A 26,892-nucleotide genomic window follows, 5' to 3' on the forward strand; every position below is an offset into this window, starting at 1 on the left:
GTGATAAATTTTTTCTTTATGTAATAGATTATGATACATCAATGGATGCGCTTCCTTCAGTTGCAGAACATACAAATTATTTGGTGTTTTGACTGAATTTGATCTGCAGAAAGCTATCATGCTATGATGGAATGATTTTGAATATGGATGCGAAGGCTGCAAGAAATCAAGGGATTTCAGTCATTTGAAAATTACAAGCAATTCAAAAATCTGTTTTGAAACAACCACGTGAGACAGGGCTCTCTGTTTTTTGATATACTCTGTATCTTTAATTTATTTCAGCCTCTGCTCCTTTTTTTGTCATTTAAAATCGGAATTCATTTCTTTGTTATACTTTGTGCGTGGAGCAACATTCATATAATTTGTAATCTGAGTTATTTTTTTTTTCTTTTGAAATGCAGATCCTCGGGGTCCTTGAGCTAAAATTTATGTATCCACATCTACATTTATTGGAGGCCTTCTTGTTTTTGCATTGGTGATAGTTCTTGGTTATAGATCTGGGAAATCTGAAAAGGAAAAGGATATTCAAGTAAAGGTAGAGACGTTCCGGAAAGACTACAGGACCCTCAATCCAACTACATATACTTACAGGGTTACAGTGAGCGTAAGAAAATAACTAGTAAATTTAAGCACATACTCGGTCAAGGTGGTTATGGAAGTGTCTTCATAGGAAAACTTTCTAACGGAATTCTGGTTGCGGTTAAGATGTTAGAAAATTCAAAAGGAAATAGAGAAATTTATCAATGAAGTGGCTACCATTGGTGGGATACACCATTTAAACATTGTTCATCTTTTGGGATTTTGCTTAGAAGGGGCATGTCACGTGCTTCTTTACAAGTTCATGCCAAATTCTTACGAACCAATCGATGTGCTTCCTTCAGCTTGCAGAACATACAAATCATTTAATATTTGGACTGGATTTGATCTGCTGAATGCTACCATGAGGGATTCGAGCACACCAAGAGTCATCCTAGGATTGAATGATTTTGAATATGGATGCCAAGGCTGCGAGAAATAGGGGGATTTTTGTTGTTTCAACATTAGAAGCAATTCAACAATCTGTTTGAAACAAACATGTTAAAATGGAAGCCTGAAATAGTGTCGTTTTGGGTAAAGGAGTACGACGTCGTTTTAGGCAAGCAACCAAATGAATCCAGACCACAGGATACACTCCAGATCTGATGGCCAGAATCAGTCACTTAGTCAACCATATATAAACTCACTTTTTTGCAGAAACGAGTAGAACATTGTTTTGGGTTTTTTCCTTTCATGCGATTTCTGAGTTAGGGTTGTGAGCTTCTTGTTATTGTGTGTGTAATCAGGTTTGAGTGGTTAGGGATCTTAATCATTCGGGTGAGAGTGTTGTTCTCTCGGGTAAGGGATTCTCATTGGGTATCTCATTAGGCTGATTGCAGTTTACATTGTACTGGTTTTGGGAGATTATAGGAAGTGTTGTAATCTTGATTCTTTGTGGTAATATATAGTAAGTGCAGTGAGCTCATACCTTTCCTGAGCTCAACGTGGATGTAGCTTATCCATAAAAGGATAAGTGAACCACAGTAATCCTTGTGTTGTCTTGGATTCTTGTTTGAATGTTTGTGTGTTCAATCTGTGTTTGTGTTTGTGTTTGATTGCGTAACAGTGGTATCAGAGCCATTTCTTGGAGTCTAGATCTTGTGATTATCGAGTTGTTGTCCTAATAGAAGAGATTTTGTGAATTAGGGTTTTGTGAAATTAGGGTTTTGCGAAATTGGGGCTTTTGCGAAATTAGGGTTTTGGGAGATTAGGGTTTCGGGAAATTTGGGGTTTTTCGAATCATTGATTCCCTTGAGTCTCAGAATAGATCTAAGGAGTCAAATCTTGACGATTCTTAGGAAAAGAATAGGATCACAGAAATCGCATAAAAGGTCAGAGCAAGAGGAACTAAGGTTTATAGTTTGGGGCTTTTACAAAACAAATCAAAATGACTGCAAACACCATCACTCGACTAGAAATAAACCAATACGATGGGAAGATCAATTTCAGAAGCTGGAAGAAGAAGATGAAAGCTTTTCTCTCACACAACAAGGTTGATATCGCACTGGAAAAGGATCCCAAGAAATGGTCAGAGGAGAGACTGAAGAATAAGGAAGAGATTAACGAAAAAGCATACAACTTGATCGTGATGAATCTCTCAGACAGTGTACTTTGGAAGGTAGATGGATTCGAAACTCCACTTAGCTTATGGGCTAAATTAGAATCTTTATATGCCTTACAGTTTGCACCGAATCTGGCTTTCTTAAAGGGAGCCTTACTCCCTTATAAAATGGATAATTCAAAGTCTATTGAGGAAAATTTAGATGAATTTCTTAAGATGAATCTAACTTTGAAAGGAACAGACCAAGAATTAGGAGAGACAAGTCTTGCCATGATACTACTAAACTCTTTAACTGATGACTACGTACCGAGTAGTCAAGAATGCCCTTCAGTACTCTGGTACTGTACCTAGTGTTGATTTGATAGTTGCTAGGCTTAAGGCTAGGGAATTAGAGCTTAAAACCCTTAATAGGAACAACAACACTCTGTTTATGAAGGGTAGATTAGAACCTGGTCAGTCTAGTCAATCTAGTAATGGATTCTAGCCTAGTCATGGGGGTAAGAATAAGAAGAAATGGAAAGGAAACAACAAAGCCAAAACGGAAACTAGGAAGTGTTACTACTGTAACAAAACAGGCCATCTAAAGAAAAAGTGCTTTGACTAGAAAAAGAAACAAAAACTAGGAAATACAGAGAACAACCTGGCCACTACTAGTAACCAAACAAATGAACCAGAAGTCCTAACAGTGTCAATAGCTGACACTACAAAGAAATGGGTTTTAGATTCAGGCTGTGCCTTTCATATGAGCCCTAATAGGAGTTGGTTCCAAGACTTTGAGAATTTTGAACATGAGACTGTGTACATAGGGAACAACCAAGCATGTAGGGTTAAGGGAATAGGTTGTATAACCCTTAGATTAAGTGGGGGAAAACTGATCAGGTTAACCAAAGTGAGGTATATCCCTGACTTAAAAAGAAACCTCATCTCCCTAGGCACCTTGGATGAAGCAGGCTACTGCTATAAGGCTAATAGTGGCTGGTTAAATGTCTATAAAAATGAACAACTTATCTTGACAGGAGAAAAGAAAAATGGTCTCTATATACTGTGTAGTAGTTTCTACTCTGATTGTAACAGTACAACTCTTGGCTCTCAAAACTTGTCTGTAACTAAAAAACGGCACTTAAGGTAGGTCATATGAGTCAGAAGGGAATGGATGTCCTAAAAAGGCAAGGACAGTTTGGGAAAGACACTGTCACTAGCTTAGACTTCTGTGAAAATTGTGTACTTGGTAAACAGCATAGGAATAGTTTTCCTAAGGGAGTTCCTCTAGCAAACAACTATCTGGATTACTTACATTCTGATTTATGGGGGCCAGAAAAGGTTAAATCTCACGGTGGAAACAGTTATTTTCTCTCAATCATAGATGACTATAGTAGAAAGGTCTGGGTATTCTTACTTAGGTCAAAAGATCAAGCTTTTGCAAAGTTTAGAGACTGGAAAATTTTAGTTGAAAACTAGTNACCAGCTGTCTTTTTGGCACACCAATCTATATACTCCTTGATGTAGTTGTTGACTAAACGTCTATAATTTTTATTATCATCTTTAAGGTTTTGAACTTTCAGCTTGTTCCAAACCATATCAAGAAGACCAAAGAGACTAGGGTAACCAAAAGTCTCTCTTAGGACTTTGTATTTCGACTCATCTTCCTTTAATCCCCCTATCCAGACAATTTCCTGAATCTTTTCATTCACATGAATGAAATGATTTACGAGTTGCACCAACTCATCCTTCGTCTCTTTTAATATCAATGTGTGAGTTTGTAGAGTTCTAATCATGTTCATAACCCTTTCCTTTTGAGCGGGTGTTTTAGCAACCATTGTACGTCTATAACGTAACATTTTTCTGTAACAAATACAAAAAAAAATATTTATTTATCAAATAAAGGTTAACTATATTTGATAAATAATATATATACGTGTTTATGGCTTAATAACAAAAATTAGACTCATAACAACATACGAAGTATGCATTTTATTCTTTACAGCAAAAAAAAAAAATTAAAATACTTCACGCGCCTCCATGCGCCGCCCAGAAGCGATCACGGTCCGCCTAGAGAAGCTACACGCCCTCATGCGCCGGCAGGAGATTCCACGCACCCCCACACACTGGCAAGGCACTCTATGCGTGGCCACGCGCCTCACACAGATTTGGGTCGGGTTGACCCATTTCATATTTAATCGGGTCAATTTTAACCCGAGTTTGACCCGTTGACCTGTTTGACCTTATAGGTCAGGTGTTGACTGGGTTTGACTGACCCGTTTGGTCTTACGGGTCAGGCATTGACTGGGTTTGACTGACCCGTTTGACCTTATAGGTTGGGTTTAACTAACCCGTTTGTTGTACTGGGTCAGACCGCTGGTCAACTTGACCCATTTTTATTTGGTTGGGTTAGAGTTGAATATATATAGTTTGAAAATATGGCTAACACAAATCAAACATGTAGCCCAGTGGTTAGAGTGTTGGGCTCTAACCTTGGAGACTTGGATTCAAGTCTCACCAACCACACTTCTTTTCATTTTATTTTTAAAAGAAGTAAAACAGAAAAACGACATGTCATATATTAATCTGGAGTTAAAACGACATGTCGGTTGTTAGTCATCTTCAATCTCCATTTGGGTCTACAACTTGGTACCCGACCCGGAAATTAACCCGTACAGAAACCCAAAACTTTAAAGAGGCATATGTAAGTCATTTTAACTCCATTTTTTATGATTCAAAAACCATTTTCTTCATAATTTCATAAGGAATCTAATAGTGTAATTATCATTACCAAAAAGACAACTTTTTACGTATAAAAAAATTCGAAATTCAGAACTGCATTAATCAACCATCAACATGCTTGAACATAACAGTACAAATTTAAAACAATATATAAACCAAATGCTCTGATACCAATGTTGGAAATAACACAGAATAACATATATTCTATTTTCATCCTAGGATCATAGTCACCCATTGTAATCACATTTTTCATATAAATGAACTACAATGAATTTACAGAGCATAAATACCTCTTCTCCTTATCTCTGAAGCAAAAATTGAACCTGGAAGAATAATCTGCATAGAGTATATTCTTTTCAATTTTAGAGAGAGAGAGCGTGTTCCTTTTTTTTTATTTGCGTACTGGTGAGTAACCCTTACTAAAAGAAAAAGCTTTCCTTTTATATGGGAGCGGTTCGTGAGAAACTGTCTTTGACAGTTTTCACTTCTCACGCCCCTTCATCATGGGTGTATTTATCCAATAAGTATTATTGTTTGTCAGAACACATGATTCATGAATGATGAGTGGTAGAGAAATTTCATAGGAAATCATACCACCATATAAATGACTAAAATCGACTCATTAATTACTCAGGGGAGAACAAATGTTGCCTAAATTATTAATAAAGAACAAAGAAATTTCTTAGAAAGATATTAGTTTAGTTGCCTTAATAATAATGCACATAGTTAAATAACTCAAATTATTAATAAGGTAGAACTTTAATATTCATTAATAAAAATAATATAATATGAAGATTGATTGCTACTATAGTCAGCGAATTAAACTTTTCTTAAACAATTAATTATCAAATCTAAAATTAATAAAAAAGAGAAATTATAACAATAACAATCCTTCTATTCCCTACTTTCCACTCCCAATACTTGCAATAATGGAAAAGTAAGTTTTGACCTGTGTTTCACTAAGAGAGCCGTATGGACAGGGCATAGCCAAAGTATATTCACTAAGGTCACTTAACCTTAGTAGAAGATCTAGAAATTTCTGTTAGGGTGGACCAAAATCTAAAATTGTATATATTAGTATTTTTTTTAACCCCTATTTGACCCCATTAAAATTATGAAATTATTAAAAAATAGGTATATATTTTATAGTAATTAACAATTTTGACCCTACTAAATTTTATATTGGCCCCACTAAAATTACCTATTTTTATTGACCCCACTAAGTTATTTTTATATTTTATTGATCCCGAGATTGAAAATGCCCATATTTTTCATGTTTTCTGTCTTTCTCAGTTCCTTTCCTCTTCTCTCATACTTTTTTCTTCTTTTGGTCAGATTAATAAAAGAGGACTGCTTCTTTAGAGGTCACAAGGTAAGATGATGCTCATTTTTGGTTATTTTGCTTAAAAATCTTTTCTTTTATCCTTCTTAATTGATGAAATATCATGAGCTATGTTGCCCTAGGTTGTTTTTATCATTTTATGTAAGTAATTGACATAATTCAATTATGGTGTACCCAAAGTATAATTTGGTATGTATAACTTTTAAAATTAATTTTTTAGATTACATTTTTTTATGCTTATTACTTTAGTATGTATTTTATTGTAAATTTATTAACTTAGATCTTTTGGCACCATTGACTATAAATTCTAGCTACGCCCGTGCGTGTGGACTATGGACTCAACTAATTCGTAATATACACAACATGTAGCATTTAAAATTCTAAGCTCTTTGACAAACAAGAAAACAAATTGGGTTGTGGTTTATAAAGTAAACAATATGAATAATACTAATAAAATATTAAGCATTTCTTTATTTAATTATTCCGAAACTAGAAAACGCTCATTACAAAAAAGTCAGACACATGAAGTTCAAATCGGTGAGCCATTTGCTGTAGTGGGACCGATTAGTCAGAGATTCTCCTGCTGAAGAACAGGTACTAAATCAGGCCCTCCTTCTAGTGCCAAACTGTTCATGCTTGATTTTGACACCAACTCATCGCACGTGGGAAGTGCTGAGTTGACTCTAAGATCACATGTGAATATAGGGGTATTGGATTGAATAAAGGATGAAGAATAGTGTTTAAAGTGGTTCGGATGCTTAAACAAGCAAATCCTACGTTCACTGATATTGTATTAATATATGAGACCAGGTTGCATTCAACGAGTTGATTTATAGCTTGGAGAATACAAGTGAATACAAGAGAGAGAGAGAGAGAGAGAGAGAGAGAGAGATTTTACAGAGTGAAATTAGTTAATCCCACAAACGGGAAAGGATCCCTCTATTTATAGTGGGATGAATTGAGGTAATGGTTACTAAATCTGTGAGTGGGTCAGGTTGCCGTGCAAATCCTTCTTTGCATCCCGTTGCTCACCTGCTCGAGTGATTTCCTCGACTTGTGCAGGGATTGGACACGTGGGTTGTTTCTAGCCTTTCGTCAATTGGGCGCATACCCACTGCATTGGCAAGAGTCATGTCGCTTATGCCAGCATGAGACGTGGTTGCATCTGAATGGTTGCAGAACCTATCTAAGCTCTGACCGCCAATGCTGATAAGGCTCTGCGTTAGCCCTACTTTTTCAGGCATAACAGTTAGGAATTCTAATTTCCAGGACTAAGGGTCCCTCAATAATTGTAGTCTCATTTATAGATAACCTTTTCATTTATTTTAGTGTTACTTGTTTTTTCTGCAACCTCAAAAGTCAAAGTTTTCTACCTACTCTGTGTCTTCCATTATCTATTCAAACATGGCGGTGCGGTACACTATCGCACAAGCATATTGCATTTCTCCAATTTATTGAAATTAAAAGTATTAGGAGGAATCATGGAAAGGGAAGAATCATCAACTTTCTCAACTATTCTGTTTTCTTTGTTGATCTATCTGTTCATTACTGAAATACAAGCGAGAAAACTTGTACAAGTGTGTTCTTCTTCATGTGGAGACATGGAAAACATAAGCTAGCCTTTTCGCCTTAAGGGCGATCCATGATGGAGTTGGGTCTAACTTCTCACCCAAAAGGCTTTATTGAGTGGGAGGATTGCCTACTCTTATAAACCCATTGGCTTGAGCATCCCTAGTCGATATGGGATCTCCAACACTCCCCCTCACGGTCAAGCCCATATGGTCCACTTGCCTATGAATGGAGGTAGTTTGGCAACCCACCGTTTGTCAATCACCCAGCTCAAATGGGGTTGGCTCTGATACCACTTGATGGAGTTGGGCCTAACTCCTCACCTAAAAGGCCTGATTGAGTAGGAGGATTACCCACTCTTATAAACCTATTGGCTTGATCGTGCCTAGTCGATATGAGATCTCCAACAATCCAGTCGGTTGTGGCAATCCAGACTATGAGCTTTCCTGTCAGAACAACAAAACCATCCTACAACTCTATTCGGGGCAGTATTATGTGAAGAGAATTTCCTACAATGATCAAGTTATCAGTGTTGTTGATGTTAACTTAGCCAATGGAAGCTGCAGCCTTCCAAATAAATTTCTGCGACAAGAAATTTTCAGAAGCATATTCAACTATGATAATGGCTTTCATAGATTCCAAGTAGCTGGTCGATACACCTATGCCAATTATATGAACTGCTCTGGCAATATCAGCGATTTGAATTATAAAAGAGTTCCTTGTTAAAGTACAAATCAATCTCAAATTTATGTCAATTATGGGGGTAGAAGTTTATCTGAACTGCCAGACTTATGCTATTTCATTACAGTGATTTCTATCCTTCGTACAGATGCACAGTTTTCTTCTTACGAAACCATCAGGAAGTTGCTTGAAGCAGGCTTTGAACTTCACTAGTCAGTTGAGTGCAAGAATTGTGTTGATGCTGGTAGCTTTTGCTTTTTGAATGTGGACACTATAACTTGCCCAGAAAACACTTGTAAGCTTCTCTTCCTCCATAAGCAGTGACTTCTTTGATTTATTTGTGTTGTCCAATCCTGTATAGAAACAGCACTACTTTTAATTTTGTTTCTACTGTACTTGTGCAGATTTTTATCTATCGCAGAATGTTTATTTCATTTCAGTACAGTATCTCTTGGGTATAATTTCCTCATTGGAATTATTTTGTCCTTTTATATTGTGTTGCATACTACTAAAACCTTCAATTAATAGCTTTCTCTTTACCTGCAGAGCTTGCAGTGGTACTACATCTTATTGCTAGATTTATCATTGCTCCGTTAGTTTTATTCGCGTTCCTGATCCACAAATGTAGAGCAACACGGAAGACAGTTGATAATGTGGAGAAATTTCTACACAAACAGCAATCCTGGATGCCTAAAAGGTTCTCTTATTCCGAGCTAATGGCAGTGACAAACAACTTAGGAGACAAATTAGGCCACGAGGGCTTTGGATCAGTTTATAAAGGACACCTTCATACAGGTTCCTTGATTGCTGTTAAGTTGCTGGGAAACTCTAAGTTCAATGGTGAGGAATTCATAAATGAAGTCTCTACAATCAGTAGAATTCACCATGTTAATGTTGCAAAGTTGGTAGGATTCTGTTCAGAGGGATCTAACAGTGCACTTGTATACGAGTTTATGCCTAATGGATCTCTTGATAAGTATTATCTTTTCAAAAGAAAGCAAAAGGCTATCATTTAGCTAGGAGAAACTCTATGAGATTGCTTTAGGAACAGCTCGTGGAATTGAGTATCTACATGGAGGTTGTGATGTCTGCATTCTTCATTTCCGCATTAAGCCTCATAATATCCTGTTAGACGATCATTTCATCCCAAAAGTCGCAGATTTCGGCCTTGCAAAATTTTATCTGAAAGAGAATGATTTTGTGTCCATAAGCACTGCAAGAGGAACAATAGGATAGGTTACATAGCCCCTGAGTTAATTTCAAGGAATTTTGGAGCTGTCTCTTGCAAGTCAGATGTTTATAGCTTTGGGATGTTGTTGTTGGAAATGGTTGGAGGAAGAAGGAATTCTGTCATGAAGGCAACTCATTCAAGTAGAGCATACTTTCCGTCATGGGTATATGACCGAATAATTGAAGGAGAAGATTTAGAGCTCCCAAATGTTTCTGAAACTGAAGATGTCATAGCCAAAAAACTCTGTATAATTGGGTTATGGTGCATTCAAGTGACGCCGGCGGATCGTCCTTCAATGATCAAAGTTATGGAAATGTTAGAAGGAAGCATTGACGACTTGCAGATGCCACCTAAGCCTTTCTTTTCTTCTTCTCAACATAACTCTATGAGAGAGGTTCAATCTGATCATTCTTCAACGGAGTTGCTAGAATCCGATTCAATAGTGGAGGAAAACTCGTGTAATGATACTGATGTATAGCTTTGTCATTGAATTGTGTCATAATAAAACAAAATCTTCATCTATTTTCTTACCTTTATTTGCATGTCAATCTTTTGAGATATTGAAATTCTATGAAACATTATCGCTCACAGAAAGCAAATATTATGCCCTCAGGCCTCATCCAATAACATATTCAGAACTCCTGCCCCACCAGTTCATATTTCTTTGCGGTGACTTATTGGCTCTGCATTCATATTTTACAGTCCAATCATCCGCGTGGACTAGTCCTCCCTAACGCATTCATATTTTAGAACCCATTCATAATTTAGAGTCCAACTATTCGCGTGGAATAGTCAAAAGATATTAATCATTCTATCTTGTGGGGTTCTGATTAGTTGACTCAAGAAAATTGTTCTTTTAATGGAGCTGAAGGAAAATTATTGCATTGCAGTTTTTCAGCAATGCAGAAAATCTCAATCTCTCTCTCCTTTTCTCTCTTCATTTCCCTTTTGCCGAGTATAATCCTCTCCCTTCTCTTACCTTGCACAGAGTCCAAAACTTCAAGTGGAAACATTACATCTGAATTTTGTCCAATTACAAATTGCAGCGAAGAGGGTCCAACCATCAGATTTCCCTTTAGACTCAATACTCAGCCAAATTTTTGTGGCCATGAAGGGTTTGAATTATCTTGCTCAAATAACAGCACTATCTTGCATCTTCCTTCATCTTCCAGTGATTACTATGTCCAAGAAATTTCTTATCATGACAGCATTATCACCATTAGAGATGTTCAAGAGACCACATGCCCAATACAAAGTCTTCTCCCTTTCAATATCACAAACTCCAAATTTATTTTCTTCCCTTCTTGGTTGGGGATGACTTTAGTGAACTGCACTGAGACGGTTGATTTATCTGGGGCTATTGGACCGGTTGAGTGTGTAAGTGGTGATAAAAATTTTGTTTATGTAATAGATTCTCGTACAGATATGGATGTTCTTCGTTCCGCTTGCAGAGCATACAAATCATTTGATGTTTCGAGTGAATTTGATCTGCTTAAAGCTATAATGAGGGATTCGAGCACACCAAGAGTCGTCTTAGGATGGAAAGACTCTGAATATGGATGCGAAGACTGCGAGAAATCAGGGGATTTTTGTCGTTTCAACATTACAAGCAATTCAACAATCTGTTTGAAACAACCACGTGAGACAAAGCTCTCTGTTTTCTGACATTCTCTGTATCTTTAATTTATTTCAGCCTCTGCTCCTCTTTTTTCCATCTAAATCTGAATTCATTTCTTTGTTATACTCTGTGCATCAAGCAAACTTCAAATCATTTGTAATCTGAGCTAATTTTTTTTTTCTTTTGAAATGCAGATCCTCGGGGTCCTGGATTTAAAATTGCAGTATCTACATCCACATGTATTGGAGGCCTTGTTGTTTTAGCATTGGTGATATTTCTTGTTTATAGATGTCGGAAATCTGAACAGGAAAAGGAAATTCAGGTAAAGGTAGAGAAGTTCCTGGAAGACTACAGGACCCTCAATCCAACTAGATATACTTACAGTGAGCTTAAGAAAATAACCAGCAAATTTAAGCACAGACTCGGCCAAGGTGGTTATGGAAGTGTCTTCAAAGGAAAACTTTCTAATGGAATTCCGGTTGCAGTTAAGATGTTAGAAAATACAAAAGGAAATGGTGAAGAATTTATCAATGAAGTGGCTACCATCGGTAGGATACACCATTTTAACATTGTTCGTCTTTTAGGATTTTGCTCAGAAGGGACACGTTGCGCGCTTCTTTATGAGTTCATGCCAAATGGATCTCTTGAGAAGTTCATCTTCTCAAAGATTAATGAATCAACTCATCGTCTATTGAGTTGGGAGAAACTACAAACGATTGCAATAGGTGTTGCACGTGGAATAGAGTACCTTCACCAAGGATGCAACCAGAGGATCCTTCACTTTGACATTAAGCCTCACAATATTTTACTAGACCATAATCTTCGCCCGAAAATTTCAGATTTTGGGCTTGCCAAACTCTGCTCTAAGGATCAAAGTATCATATCCATGACCGCGGCTAGAGGAACTCCAGGATATACAGCACCCGAGCTGTTCTCCAGGAACTTTGGAGAAGTTTCTTACAAGTCAGATGTATTTAGCTACGGAATGATGTTGTTAGAGATGGTTGGATGTCGGAAAAATATTGATCTTTCAATTGAGAATCAAAGCCAAATTTATTTTCCGGAGTGGATATATAACAAAGTGAGTCAAGGTAAAGAATTTGCTTTAGAAATTGAGGCAGATGGAGATGAAGAAATTGCCAAGAAGCTTTCAATTGTGGCACTTTGGTGCATTCAATGGAATCCAAAAGAAAGGCCTTCAATGCCAATAGTAATACAAATGCTTGAAGGTGATATACAAAGCTTAGAAATGCCTCCAAAGCCCTTCGTTTCTTCCGATGCTGAAATGGATACAATTTGATATACTAGTGAATATTTAAAAGGATATGTGTCTTTGAAATACGTCTATGTATAAAAGTTCATTCATTCTTCTCCTTGTAATGGCAAGTGTAACCAAATTCAGATTGATTAACGAATTACATTTAATTTTTTTCCGGTCTTTTTATAATTTATTGCAGTTTTAATATTCTTTTTCTTTTCATTTTTGGTGATAATCTCTCATATATTTTGATACAATATATGTGTTGTTGTGTTCAGTCTAGAAATTTCAGGATTGAATGTTATGTAACGTTCCAATCTGGTGTGCTGAGAGGAAGTTTAATAAGGCCTGACGTGTTATATTCTTTGTATCTAGTTTCATGACTACAATGGCCATCTTTATAGACTTTTAGTTATTAGAGTCTTCCGATTCCTTCTCATAAATTGTTGTAACTGCTTCTGTTTGTTTAATTTTTGAATTTGTATTTTAAGTTACAGCTGTAAACTTATCTTTAGGGATACGGTTCCAATCTGTTACAATCTTTTGTATTTATATACTTTAATGAGAAGCCGTGTGGCATATTTCCTCTCCTCTGTTCCTCCGTTTCTCTCATTAATTATATGGTATCAGAGCATTTAATTGCTGCTGCTCTCTTCTCCAGCCACCAGTACCATGACAACAACCAATAATTCCAACTCTCCACCTATTATTCAAAACACAAATGAACCAAACACATCTCTCATCTCCATCAATATCTCTGCCCAAGCCCCACTCAAACTCACCACAACCAATTACATCTCCTGGAAACTTCAATTCCACACTCTCTTTGTCGGCTATGACCTCTTAAGATATATAGATGGATCCAAACCTTGTCCACCCTCCACTATTACTCAAAACAACACCACTGTACCAAATCCTGCTCACAATACCTGGATTAGACAAGACCAACTAATCCTTAATGCTTTAGTTGGATCTCTTTCTCCCACAATTATCCCGTTCATTGCTAGAGCCAAAACATCAGAAGAAGCTTGGTTGATCCTGGCAAACACATATGCCAAGCCATCTCGAGGGCGCATCAAGTACGTAAAGAATCAAATTAAAAATCTAACCAAGGGGTCTCAAACTGTTACAGAGTTTCTTCAATTGGTGAAGTGTCGGGCTGATGAACTTGCTATTCTTGGGGCACCAATGGATGATGATGACCTCACAGACAAAATTCTTGATGGTCTTGGGGATGAAAAATTATTAATCATTGCAATGACTTGAACCTAACGTGAATTTTTTTTTTTTTTTTTTTTTAAATAATCACCATGTCACTCATCGTATCAGTATATCATTTACATGTAAAACATATGACCAGAAATGAGAATTTTAGAGATTCTACTTGTGAAGGGTAATATTTGTGTTACATTATGGAAGCAAGTTTGATCCACTATTTTTCTTTCGGGATTCAGGATGAGCTCTATTAAAAAAAATGGGCTCACAGCCCAAAACCAACGACTTTTGGTCAGTCATCAACATCAGGCCCAACATTTTTCTCAAATCCCTTGAGTTGGAAACTATAAGTGCTTCTCTCAAGCCATAAGGGTTGCTTTGTGAAATGAAATGATAAAATATGCAGAGAATGATTTACATGAAAAAATTTAAAGTTGAAATGAAATGAGTCATAGAAATAGTACCAGGATTTTTGAGAGGCTAATTATGTTGACAGAACATAGAGAGCACAAAGGCTTAAAATGCAATATTGCTTCATCGCATTTTATCTATGTGCTCTCTATCTTCTGTCAGCAAAATCATAACATCAAGCCCCCTTTAGCCAATTTAAATATTAATCATCTGTTCATATCATAATTCTGTATTAATATAATATTTATTAGTTAATAATGGCACAATGTACACATAACATAAATGTGGACAATTTTTTTTTTTTTTCTTTCATTGGATAAGTTTCATTCAACTTCATTTTAAGATTTGGCTCAAGTTTCTTTCATATATTGAATATAAAAGTTGGTTTTGACTTTTGAGGAATGTTTTGGAGAAAGTTTATGATGATATTCAAATATGAGATGAGGCAATGTATTTGTTTACACTACAATACCTATAAAATAGAGGAATAATCAGAAGGAAGTCAATTGGGATTTTATTGGCGTAGACTCCAACGATCAAGTTAATGTCATTATCGGTTGATGAACAAACCCTAAACCCTAAACCTTTAATTTTTATTCACGGGGCTAGTGTGCCTTCCCTTCTTGGTTTTCCCTTTATGGTTATCTGTTATAAGGCCTTTTTTGGGGCCAAGTATTACATGTCCCATGCAAATCTATATATATATATATATATATATATATATACATGCATATTTTTTTGGTATAATAGAATTTCTAAATGTATAATATTCTTTTCTTTCATTTAGCTCAATAGTTAATTCCATTGATGATGTTAAACCGAATATATATGTACACATTAATTATTCATATGTCACGGCTTGATATCAGTCAGAAGACTTTTCCCCAAAAACTAAAGGGCCATTTCATCCTAACCCATAATAGAAAACTTTGTTATTGTGTAAAAACTTTGGACCCTGCATTCATGTATCGGAGCTTCTATTCAGGCTTAAAATCCTGAACCTGTAAATGGAAGCTTCTAAGCCCGAAACATTTAACATTCTACTCTCTAATATGGTTTCCAATTTGTTTGTTTATTAGCAAGTAGTTCCAGCCGCGTTTTTACACTCTCTGCAAATCCAACAATATGACAAGAAACTTTAATTATTCTGTTCAATTATTTAGCCCAAGTGGAGCCACAGGGTCCATTAACTAATCATATTATCTGTGGAAAGTGTTTCTCCAAATCCTGCCAAAATCAAGTCCATGTCCTGGAAGGAACGACCTGGAGGTGTCTAGTTAACCCACTACTTTTTGTTTTAAGCCAAAAACCACGACCCGCCATTGTTAAATATGTAAAAAAAATTTGTTTTCTCCGGGGAGAAAATCAATGAGAGATGTGGACTTTGTGGCCTGCTTTTTAAATTTCAGATAACAAATACATATTCTCTGGTCTTAATACTTACAGTGATAAGAAGTTTCAAGCCAAATAGCACGAAAGAGCAGAAATAATTTCCGAGTACAAGTCTCATTCAAGTTTGTCGTCTACCCGATATTTTAAAAATTGTGGTCCTGAAATACGCAAATGAAGCCATCTTTCATTAATATTTATACATAAATGTATCTTTTCAGCATTCATCATATTGTTTTTCCAAATTCAGAGTATCCCTGGAGAGCAGGAACCATGAGGGAAGAATCGTTAAGTTTTTTGAGTTTCTTAATGTCTCTGTTGATGTTCCTCTTCATCAGTGAAATACAAGCAAGAAAACTTCAACAATGTTCTTCATCCTGTGGAGAAATCAATATAGAATACCCTTTTCGCCTAGAGGGAGATCCAGCAAATTGTGGTAATTCTGACTTTGAACTTTCATGCGAGAGCAACAAAACCATCCTTGAATTCGATTCAGAAAAGTACTATGTTAAGGAGTTTTTTCATAGAGAAAATAAAACCAACGTTGTTAATATTAACTTAGCCAATGGGAGCTGAAGCCTTCCATACAAATCTCCGGTGCCAGAAGATAATGCGCCACAATTTAACTACTGGATACCTGATAGTTATTCCTCTGTCTCATTTTTAAGGTGTTACAGGAATATCAGTGATCCAGCCTGTAGAAGAGTTCCTTGTTGGAGTGGCAATAACTCATATATTTATATTACATATTCAGCTGACGTTGTTTCTAGTATTCCAGTTTCTTGCTCGGTCATTTCAGTGGTTCCATCAAAAATTAATTTTACATCTACATTTAGGAATAATGAGATTCCTTCTTATGAAACCTTCCGCGAGATTCTGCAGATGGGTTACAATCTCACATGGTCAGTTGAGGGTGTCAAAGATTCTGGTGAATGTGAACTTACTCTGATATCACGTTTACCCCGAACTTTTATTTGCAATAATAAAAATGAAGGTAAGATTTTCTTTTCTGCAAATCTGTTGATGGTGTGATCAGTTTGTTAATTGATTTAATATTTTACTTTCCAGGATTTGTTAAGTATATATTACCCCTATGGGAACACATTAGTCTAGCACTCAGACCCTTTCACCCAGGTATAATTTCCTGTGAAGATTTCCTGATTTCTTTGCCTGAACATAACGCTTAACTTCTCTTAATTTTTTGTGTGCTTCCGCAGATAGTTTTTCCGAATATCTAGATTACTCTCTGAATAGCACTTCCCAAACAATCTTTCTGTTCCTTTGTTTTGGAATGGTTTCCTGGCTAGAATTCCAGTATTTATTTCGATTTCTACGACTAAGTACCATGGATTTAATGATTTTCTTTTTTCCTTATTGCAGTGGCTCTTTTTTCAAGATTTATCCTGGCTCCCACCATTCTGTTGCTGTATATTCTCCACAAATATAGAAAAAAGTATAATAGAACTGATAATGTTGAGAAATTTTTGCACAATCAGCAATCCTGGATGCCTAAAAGGTACTCGTACGCTGAGATAATGGCAATGACAAACCACTTCGAAGTCCATTTAGGCAAGGGTGGCTTTGGATCTGTCTATAAAGGTCAACTTCGCAGGGGCTGCTTAATTGCTGTTAAAGTGCTAGAAAACTCCAAGTTCAGTGCTGAAGAATTCATCAATGAGGTGTCTACGATAGGTAGAATTCATCATGTTAATGTGGTGCAATTGGTCGGTTTTTGTGCAGAGGGATCTAAACGTGCCCTTGTATATGAGTATATGCCTAATGGATCTCTTGATAGACATATCTTCTCAAAAGTAGATAGAGGTACGACATCATTCAGTTGGGCGAAACTTCATGAGATTGGTTTAGCAACAGCTCGTGGGATTGAGTATCTTCATGTGGGCTGTGATGTGTGCATTCTTCATTTTGACATCAAGCCTCATAATATCTTATTAGACCACAATTTTCACCCAAAAGTCTCGGATTTCGGACTTGCAAAATTTTATCCAAAGGAAAATGATTTTGTGTCCGTTAGTGCTACAAGAGGAACTATAGGGTACATAGCTCCTGAGTTAGTTTCAAGGAATTTTGGACCCATCTCATGCAAGTCCGATGTTTATAGTTTTGGGATGCTATTGCTGGAAATGGTCGGAGGAAGAAGGAATTCTGATATGAGGACAACTCGTTCGAGCAGAGCATACTTCCCGTCGTGGGTATATGACAGAATAAATTTAGGAGAAGATTTAGAGCTCCCAAATGTTTTCGAAATTGAAGTTGTCATAGCGAAAAAACTTTGTATAATTGGGTTATGGTGCATTCAAGTGAAGCCAGTAGATCGTCCTTCAATGACCAAAGTTATGGAAATATTAGAAGGAAGCATTGATGAATTGCAGATGCCTCCTAAGCCTTTCTTTTCTTCTACTCAACATACCTCCATCAGAGGGACTGAATCCTATTCTTCAACTGAGTGGCAATTATCTGAATCAATAGAAGAATCAATTCTTGTAGAATAAGGGCTTTTTATAGTGTATTGTACTGTTTCTATTTTAGGGCTAATTGCTTTAAACGATTTGAAGTTATCTTGTAATGAAATCACCCCCTTTGTTTTCTAAAAGAAGTAAAAATCTCTATTGTTAATGAAAAATGATTATTTGACTGTTAAATAAAAGGTTAATAGTGAACCTTATGATGCTTTTTCACATTTGACTGGTAAAAAAACCACACTCTGATGGTGATAATGGAAAACCTGAAACAATATTGAAGCAAACCTAGATCGAACTGAACTAGAAGACTGATTAGAACGAATTCAGAAAAGTATTCTAAAACTTATACTAACTATGACATTCTTATCAATGCAATTTCCTCACAACAACAACAACATATATATATATATATATTTTTTTTTTATATTTAATGTATGCTCAAAATTGTTGGTCTTCCTGAAAATTAATTTTTGGTTCCGCCCCTGTTACCACTAATAATATTTTATTTTGGACTTGATAATTGATACGGGAAGAAAACAAAAATGAACAACAGTGAGAAGTCTGGTCAATTAAGCCTGCTAATATTTATTCATTTCCACTTGTTTCCAAGAAGACTCGCGATGGAAGATTTAATGTTGGAAAACTTCTAACTCTTGCTTGTCTGTTCCTTCTCGGAAATTTGCCATTTGCCACATAAAGGCCAAACTTTAGAGTTTAGACAATTCCTCTATCCCTCTTCCTCTCTCAAGCTCTACTTTTCTCTCTGTTCGTCTGTCTCCATGACCCTTCTGCTAAGTATAATCTTCTTTCTTGTCTTACCTTACTCAGAAGCCAGAAATAACACTTCTGGAAACAACGACCAGAATGCTTATGAATTCTGTAAACCCACATCTTGCAGCCCAAAAGGCCCCCGAATCCGTTTTCCCTTTAGACTCATAAATCAATCAAATTTTTGTGGACTTGAAGGGTTTGAACTGTCATGCTCTGGGAACAAAACTCTGTTGCATCTTCCTTTCTCCGGCGATTACTATGTGCAAAAAGTTGACTATCTTCGAAACACTGTAACCATCATGGATGTGAATGAGACACCATGCTCACTGCAAAGTCTTCACTCTCCTAACTTCTCAGAGTCCAGATTCATTACCCGCATGCAACAGAACAATTACACTGTAGTGAACTGTACTGAGAGGATTTTTCCAGATTTTATTGCTGCAGTGGGACCCATTTGTCTTAGTGATGAAACAAATCTTTTTTACGCAATGGATGAACATGAGTTCAGCAGCTCTCTGCCTTCATTTTGCAGCGTATATGGAACATTTAGTATTCTGCATGTGGTTGACACTTATTTTTATGAGGACGCTATTGTGAGGGCCTTTACAACACGAAGCATCGACATTGAATGGAATGCTATTGATGGATGCTATGGCTGTGAAAAATCAGGGAAATACTGTGGATTCAACACTACAAGCAATTCAACAATTTGTATCAGACACAACTGTAAGATCCTTAAAATTTCCCTCTTCTTTCTCAGAGTTCTATTTAAAATTTTCTATTTTTGAAGTTGAATGATGGCATCTGCTTTCTCAAATTACTTTTATGCCGGCAAAACAGAGTATAGGAAACAAAAGAAGGGGAGCAGACACTAACTGTTTTTTCTTTCAATATACAGATTCGCAGCTGGGTTGTATACTTTTAATTTCGGTGTTCACAGTTATTGGAGCCATTGCGTTCTTTGCATTGGTGATACTTCTCGTTCACGAATGCAGGAAATCCGAAAATGAAAAGAAGACTCAACTAAAGGTGGAGAAGTTCCTTGAAGACTACAAGACAGTCAGTCCAACCAGATATGCTTACCGTGAACTTAAGAAAATAACCGGTAATTTAAACATAGACTTGGCCAAGGAGGTTTCGGAAGTGTCTTTAGAGGGAAGATCTCTAATGGAGTTCCAGTTGCTGTTAAGATGTTGGAACATTCAGAGGGAGATGGTGAATAGTTCATCAATGAAGAATCTACTATTGGTAGAATTCACTATTTTAACATTGTCCACCTTTTGGGATTTTACTCGAAAGGAACATGACGTGCTCTTATATACGAGTTCATGCCCTATGGATCTCTAGAGAAACTCATTTTCTCAAAGATTAGCAACTCCAATCATCGCCCATTGAGTTAGGAGAAATTGCAAAGCATTGCAATTGGTGTTGCACGTGGAATAGAATACTTGCATCAAGGATGCAACCAAAGGATCCTTCATTTTGATATCAAGACACATAATATACTACTAGACCATAATTATCAACCAAAAATTTCGGATTTTGGGCTTGCCAAGCTATGCTAAAAGGAACAAAGTATTGTTTCATTGACAGTTGCTCGAGGAACTACTGGATACATTGCCCCCGAGCTCTTCTCTAGGAACTTTGGAGATATTTCTTACAAGTCTGATGTGTTTAGTTATGGTATGATGTTGTTAGAGATGGTTGGATGCCGAAAGAATATGGATTCGACAATTGAAAATCAAAGCCAAATTTACTTTCCTGAGTGGATATACAACAAAATGAATCTAGAAAAAGAGCTCCATTTGGAGATTGAGGTAGATGGAGATGAGGAAATTGACAAGAAGCTTGCAATTGTTGCACTTTGGTGCATACAATGGAATCCGGCAGAACGACCTTCAATGCCAATGGTAATACAAATGCTTGAAGGTGATTCACAAAGCTTGGGGATACCTCCAAAGCCTTTGTTTCTTCAGACGATGAAAGGGATTAAAATTTCTATATTAAAGACACAATTGTAATGACATTTGAAACCAAATGTAATAAGTTTGAGATATTTGATTATGCTTATAAAGAACCAATTCTGCTCTTTTATATACTAGTTTTAACTCTTTGGGTTAACGTCTATATAAGTTTATGCTGGACTTAAACTAAACTAAGGGCCTCTTTATGGCCAGTTTTGGGTTAATATCTATAAATATGAGACATCTTTTGGTAAAGGGTGGTAAAGGGTAGACGATTTTTAGCCAATTGGCAAGTTCTCACCCCCTTGTTTCATTTATTCCAGATTTCCTCCCTTAATTAAACACCGTCTGTGACTGTTCAACAAAGGGTGGGAATATGAAAAACTGACTTGATCCTTTTATCGAGCAGGTGGCGGCCATAACTTNCTGTGTGTTAATCTTCTACTAGAAATCATGCACGCTCCAGTACTCGTTCTCAGTAAGTTTATTTCTTCCAATTTTCGAGCCTTCACTATGTATTGATCTTTCGAAATCTATCTTTTGATTTATTTTTTGAAATGAACAGAGGATTCGTTGAAGCGCGAGTCTGGAACTAAGGTTCATCATGCCAACATTCAGGCTTCTAAGGTAAATGTAACTTTCTTAAGACCGTAAATCTTTATTTTATTAATATTTTAACCCTAAATACTTGTTTCCACAATTTTACAGGCTGTTGCTGACATCATTCGTACAACCTTGGGTCCCCGATCCATGTTAAAGATGCTTCTTGATGCTAGTGGAGGTGATTTTCGTTTTCTTCTTAATAACTTGTATTGAAAGATTGTTTAGATTTGAGAGGTGTTAAGTGTGTTTTTCATATGCTAGGTAAGTTTACTGAGGTTGTTTGAACTCTGTTTTACAGGAATTGTAGTTACTAATGATGGAAATGCAATTCTCCGTGAGCTTGATATTGCCCATCCAGCAGCTAAGGTTTTGTTTAACTCTCTTGTTCTTGTCTCATGGATTTTGTTACCATATATTATTGCATTTTGCTAATTTTCCGATTTTGCTTCGGAATTTGATTTTTATTGCCACTTTGGTTTTTCTTCTGAAATGTTTGTTTGTGGATGGGTGGCAGTCGATGATTGAGTTAAGCCGCACACAGGATGAAGAAGTAGGAGATGGAACAACTTCTGTCATTGTCCTTGGTAAGATTCTTGTGAATACTCATGCATGATCTTTACATCTGTTCTGCTCTGGATAGATTATTATATTTTGTATTTTAGTCCAGGAAAGTAAGATTGATGTAAGATAAGTGATTGTTTCAGCTGACGATATATATTTAACATGTATGCTGGATATGAGATTGCCTTAATTTGGCTGAGTCTGAGTAGTAGGAGTATCACAGTGTCCGTGTTTTTGTTTGTGCAGATTATACTTACATTTGAGTTCTTTCTGCAGCTTCTTTGTACCCTTTTCAGGGAGATGCTCTCTTAGTAGTAGAAATCTGGTCCACTTGCTGCATTTTCATGCTTATATGTGATAGAAAAATCTTTTTGTTTAAAAGAGCAAAAAAAATTGACTGAATGCTTGTTAGAGTGTAGACCTTGTTATCTGTGTGGCTAAATAGCATATCCTGATATGGTTCCTTTCTTTGCTTTTTGAACAAACATGTAGCTGGTGAAATGCTTCATGTTGCCGAAGATTTCATTGACAAGAATTATCATCCTACAGTTATCTGCCGAGGTAATGTTGCTAGTGCCTTTAGGTAGTTCATATCTTTGCTTTTGATGACTTTCAAGCCTATAAATTAATTACGACTAGTATTAATATTTTTTATTTTGGTTTGCAGCTTACAACAAAGCTTTGGAAGATGCTGTTGCTGTGCTTGATAAAATTGCAATGCCCATTGATGCTAAGGATCGTAAGTTTCTTGAACGCTTGATTTTCTTCACTTTGAGTTCTTGGCATCTTATGAATGTGTTTTGAAATGTTCTTATAGTTTTTGATGTGAGAGTAATGAATCATTTTTATGGCAGGTGCGACAATGTTAGGACTGGTTAAGAGTTGCATAGGCACAAAGTTCACCAGTCAATTTGGTGATTTAATTGCAGTAAGCATCTACTTTTATGGTAAAGGTTATGTCATTGATGTTACACCTTTTTCCTTTTCCTTTGACCCATTTTGCCTTAAAAGAGAGGGGAGGAATGTAAATCTTACAACATAAAGAGGGTAGTTATAGAAAAATCTTAATTTGATCCCAGACTGTAGAATCTATCCTAACCTGAGATTTCATCACTTAAAGTTGTGTTAAAAAGAAGGTTGAAGGGAGTTTTTCAGGGTCCATGGTCCCCGCCTCCCCTGCCTCCTCTTCTGGTTGCATTCCATTCCCATACTTCTATAGAAATTAAATTTTTTCCTTTTTATTTTAATTTATTCAGCTAACAGAATTCTATATTATTTTAAGAAAATTTCGTATCTTGGATGCTGCTATTACTTTTAATTGCCTGGTCCTACTTCCTAGTAAAGCTGAAGAGACCTTAGCTAGCTTGAAGTTAATTCTGTATGAAATTTTAGATTCCCTATGCTTGAATAGAAAAACTATGACGTTTGCTAGTTGTTCCTTCTCATATATATATATTCACTTTATGGTTGCATGTATTTCTTTGGTTGTAAGTTAGTCCCACATGCGTGTATGCATGCATGCAGTTATGAGCTATAATGTCTGTTTTGTACTTTTTGTAAAATTTTAAATAACCTAAGGTAGAGCAAGGAATGTTACACACTATGTTCTGAACAACCTGTAAAATGTATTGTAGGTAGATAATCTGACTTGTTTTTGTATCTTTGTTTAACTAAAAGGATTTAGCTATCGATGCCACCACAACAGTTGGTGTTGATCTTGGCCAAGGGTTGAGGGATGTGGATATTAAGAAGTACATTAAAGTTGAGAAGGTCCCTGGTGGTCAGTTGGAAGATTCTAGGGTTCTTAAAGGAGTTATGTTTAATAAAGATGTTGTTGCCCCGGGCAAAATGAGAAGAAAGATTGTCAACCCTCGTATTATACTTCTTGATTCTCCCCTCGAATACAAGAAAGGGGAAAACCAAACAAATGCTGAGTTGGTTAAGGAAGAAGATTGGGCAGTCCTCTTGAAAATAGAAGAGGAATATATTGAAAACCTCTGCATGCAGATACTGAAGTTCAAACCAGACTTGGTAATTACAGAAAAGGGGCTAAGTGATCTGGCATGCCATTATCTGAGCAAGGCTGGTGTTAGTGCAATCAGGAGGTTAAGGAAGACAGACAATAACCGAATTGCCAAAGCTTGTGGTGCTGTTATTGTGAACAGACCAGATGAATTGCAGGAGTCTGATGTTGGTACTGGGGCCGGCTTATTTGAGGTTAAGAAAATTGGAGATGAATTCTTTGCGTTCATTGTAAATTGCAAAGATCCAAAGGCTTGTACTGTTCTTTTAAGGGGTGCCAGTAAGGATCTCCTGAACGAAGTGGAAAGAAATCTGCAGGTATTTGAGTCTAACTGATGTTCAAATTATTCTTTCTGGAAAATTATAGCTTTTTATTTTGTGGGGGGTTGTGAATCTTGGTTCTATTACAGGATGCTATGTCTGTGGCAAGAAATATAATCAAGAATCCAAAACTTGTTCCTGGTGGTGGGGCTACAGAGTTAACAGTATCAGCCACTTTGAAGCAAAAGAGTTCATCAATTGAAGGAATTGAAAAGGTGAATATTTTAAGTTGAATCATTTTGATCATTCATCAGTGAATTTTCCAAATGATTTGGAGTTTTGAATGTTTCTTTACATCACCTGTAATATAATAGGTGAAAAAAGGAAGTGAACTTGACTTCTGTGTTTCGTTTTTTTTCTTTTAATAATTATAATTATTATTATTATTGTTATGTTTTGTATTGTTCTTTTGTTAATGCTCAATTGTAAAACAGTGGCCTTACGAAGCTGCTGCGATTGCCTTTGAGGCTATACCACGGACATTGGCACAGAATTGTGGGGTTAATGTGATTCGGACCATGACTGCCTTGCAAGGAAAGGTATGAATTCTTCTGGAGTGTGGTTGTATATTGTTGATTAACTTTATTCATTTCATACGTATACTAACTGTTCTAAACTGACATTTTCAGAAACCTCATTTATGGTTCCTGTTTCCAGTAAAGCTGATTTGTCTGGATCTGTTTTGCAATTTATTGATGTTTTAAATTTTGGAATTTGTCTTGTCTGATGATCCCTTGTAAATGTCTTGTCTGCTAGGGTTGTCCCCTTTGGAATTTGCTTAATGAATTTATTATTGAATATAACCACTTATGCTGATTTATCTTCTTTCTATTGTTCTCAAACTATTACTGTAGCATGCAAATGGTGAAAACGCCTGGGTTGGCATAGATGGAAACACCGGTGCAATTACTGACATGAAAGAGCAAAAGGTTTGATCATATTGTTATCTTATTATTTCTCTTGTTTATGGTAGAATTTTGTTGTGAAAATTCTTGGTAATATTTTTGTTTCTCTCTTGAACTTGTTCTTCCATAAATTTTGTCCAATTTGTTACTTATACACCTTGTTTGGCACCAAAACCACGGAATCTGATGTTTGTAACTAGGAATTTGATGATGGATACTTAACTATATGCTTGTTTCTTTGTGATCAGATCTGGGATGCATACAATGTGAAAGCACAAACCTTTAAAACAGCAATTGAAGCTGCCTGCATGCTTTTGAGGATTGATGACATTGTAAGTGGGATTAAGAAGAAGCAGGCCCCTGGCACAGGCCAAGCACCATCAAAACCCAAAATTGAGACAGAAGCAGATGCAGACGGTGAGCAAATACTTCCTGACTAAAGCTGTTGAACAGTTTGGCTGACTTGGTGGTTAAAGTATTTGACAAAATGCTGGTTTGTTGTTTTGTCGGCTGTCCAAGGTTTGGTTGATTACATTGTTTTTCTTTTCCAAAATTTTGAGGCCTTGGCTGTGATTGCTGTTGTTTTAGTGATTGTAACTGTTATTAGTTCCAAGTGTTCAAACACCTAGAGAAAAGCTGTGATATTTTATCTTTTTATGTGAACTTTTTAGGACAAGTTTTTATCAAGTGCCATCTAACGTGTTGTGTAGGCACTTCCCAGTTTGTGCTTCTTTTTATATTTACAAGTTCTTGTAGATTACAAAAGATGACTAATAGTGACAGAAATTACTCTTTCAAATGGGTTCGGGGAGACCATATCGTTGCATTTCTTATATTCATACTGGGAGAATTATGTTATTGGATGATCAAATGTGGTAATGTTATTATAACTGATAGTCAAAACAGTCCCAAGATTTTCAGAAGGGCCCAAAGAAGTTGTGTTATGTGCTCTATTGCAACAAACTTTTTGCCCATTTTGAAATAAAAAATAGATGGGATCCAACCCAAGGGAGAAGGGCCAATCCCAATTGTATTATAAGATAACTTGTAGGGGGTGTTTGGTTCAAGAATGTTAGATTACTAGGAATGTTGGATTACTAGAAAGATAGATTACCTTGGAAGATTTCTGGAAAACTTTAAGAAAATATGTTTGGTTAGTTGGTGGGTATGTTATATTAATATGTTTGGTTATGGAAATAAATTGGTGGGTATGTTATTTAAATTACTAAATTGATCCTTTTTTAAATATTAATATAATATTATTTTTATTATTAATTTTTGAATAATTTTTAACCCCCAATATTTCAGGTTTAGCTAAAACACCCCTGCTTATAAAAAACTTTAATTTATGACGAAATCACTCCTACCTCCTGCCGCCGCTTGCCGCCATCGCGAACCACCGTCGGAAAATCGTCGGAGCCCCTAAAAAAGAAGAAAATTCTGTGGGAGGCTCCGGAAGGCTTCGTTATGGCCGTTTCCGGCCATATTGATGGTCGAAAACGGCCAGATCCCTGGCCATTATCGGCCAGGTCTGGACTAGATTTGGCCGTTAACGGCCACGGATCTGGCTGTTAAGGCCAGATCTATTTCGACCAGAATAGATCTGGTTGTTAACGGCCATAACGAAGCTCCCCGGAGCCTCCCACGGAATTTTCTTCTTCATTAGGGACTCCGATGATTTTCCGACGGTGGT

General features: G+C 36.4%; 3 protein-coding genes and 2 pseudogenes across 3 annotated transcripts; all 5 read left to right on the plus strand.

The window, feature by feature from the left end:
- Positions 1-1,963: 1,963 nt before the first annotated feature.
- Positions 1,964-10,165, plus strand: LOC116144287 (annotated as a pseudogene).
- A 317-nt stretch (positions 10,166-10,482) lies between these two features.
- On the plus strand, positions 10,483-12,721 carry LOC116144403 (rust resistance kinase Lr10-like). Its single transcript, XM_031429848.1, has 2 exons — positions 10,483-11,320; positions 11,494-12,721. Exons 1-2 carry the CDS (start codon positions 10,582-10,584, stop codon positions 12,597-12,599), a joined length of 1,845 nt encoding a protein of 614 aa, XP_031285708.1. The 5' UTR covers positions 10,483-10,581; the 3' UTR covers positions 12,600-12,721.
- A 3,058-nt stretch (positions 12,722-15,779) lies between these two features.
- Positions 15,780-18,082, plus strand: LOC116144308 (rust resistance kinase Lr10-like). The gene is made up of 3 exons (XM_031429777.1): positions 15,780-16,072; positions 16,241-16,566; positions 16,953-18,082. Exons 1-3 carry the CDS (start codon positions 15,780-15,782, stop codon positions 18,080-18,082), a joined length of 1,749 nt encoding a protein of 582 aa, XP_031285637.1.
- A 749-nt stretch (positions 18,083-18,831) lies between these two features.
- LOC116144320 lies at positions 18,832-20,872 on the plus strand (annotated as a pseudogene).
- A 345-nt stretch (positions 20,873-21,217) lies between these two features.
- Positions 21,218-25,793, plus strand: LOC116144393 (T-complex protein 1 subunit gamma). The gene is made up of 13 exons (XM_031429839.1): positions 21,218-21,265; positions 21,353-21,414; positions 21,496-21,568; positions 21,689-21,756; positions 21,905-21,974; positions 22,444-22,512; positions 22,619-22,690; positions 22,806-22,879; positions 23,629-24,291; positions 24,384-24,509; positions 24,729-24,833; positions 25,149-25,223; positions 25,448-25,793. The coding sequence occupies exons 1-13, from the start codon at positions 21,241-21,243 to the stop codon at positions 25,637-25,639; spliced, it is 1,674 nt and encodes a 557-aa protein (XP_031285699.1). The 5' UTR covers positions 21,218-21,240; the 3' UTR covers positions 25,640-25,793.
- The last annotated feature ends 1,099 nt before the right edge of the window (positions 25,794-26,892 follow it).

The sequence above is a fragment of the Pistacia vera genome, unplaced genomic scaffold (genome assembly GCF_008641045.1).
Source record: "Pistacia vera cultivar Batoury unplaced genomic scaffold, PisVer_v2 Contig114, whole genome shotgun sequence".
Classification (NCBI taxonomy): domain Eukaryota; kingdom Viridiplantae; phylum Streptophyta; class Magnoliopsida; order Sapindales; family Anacardiaceae; genus Pistacia; species Pistacia vera.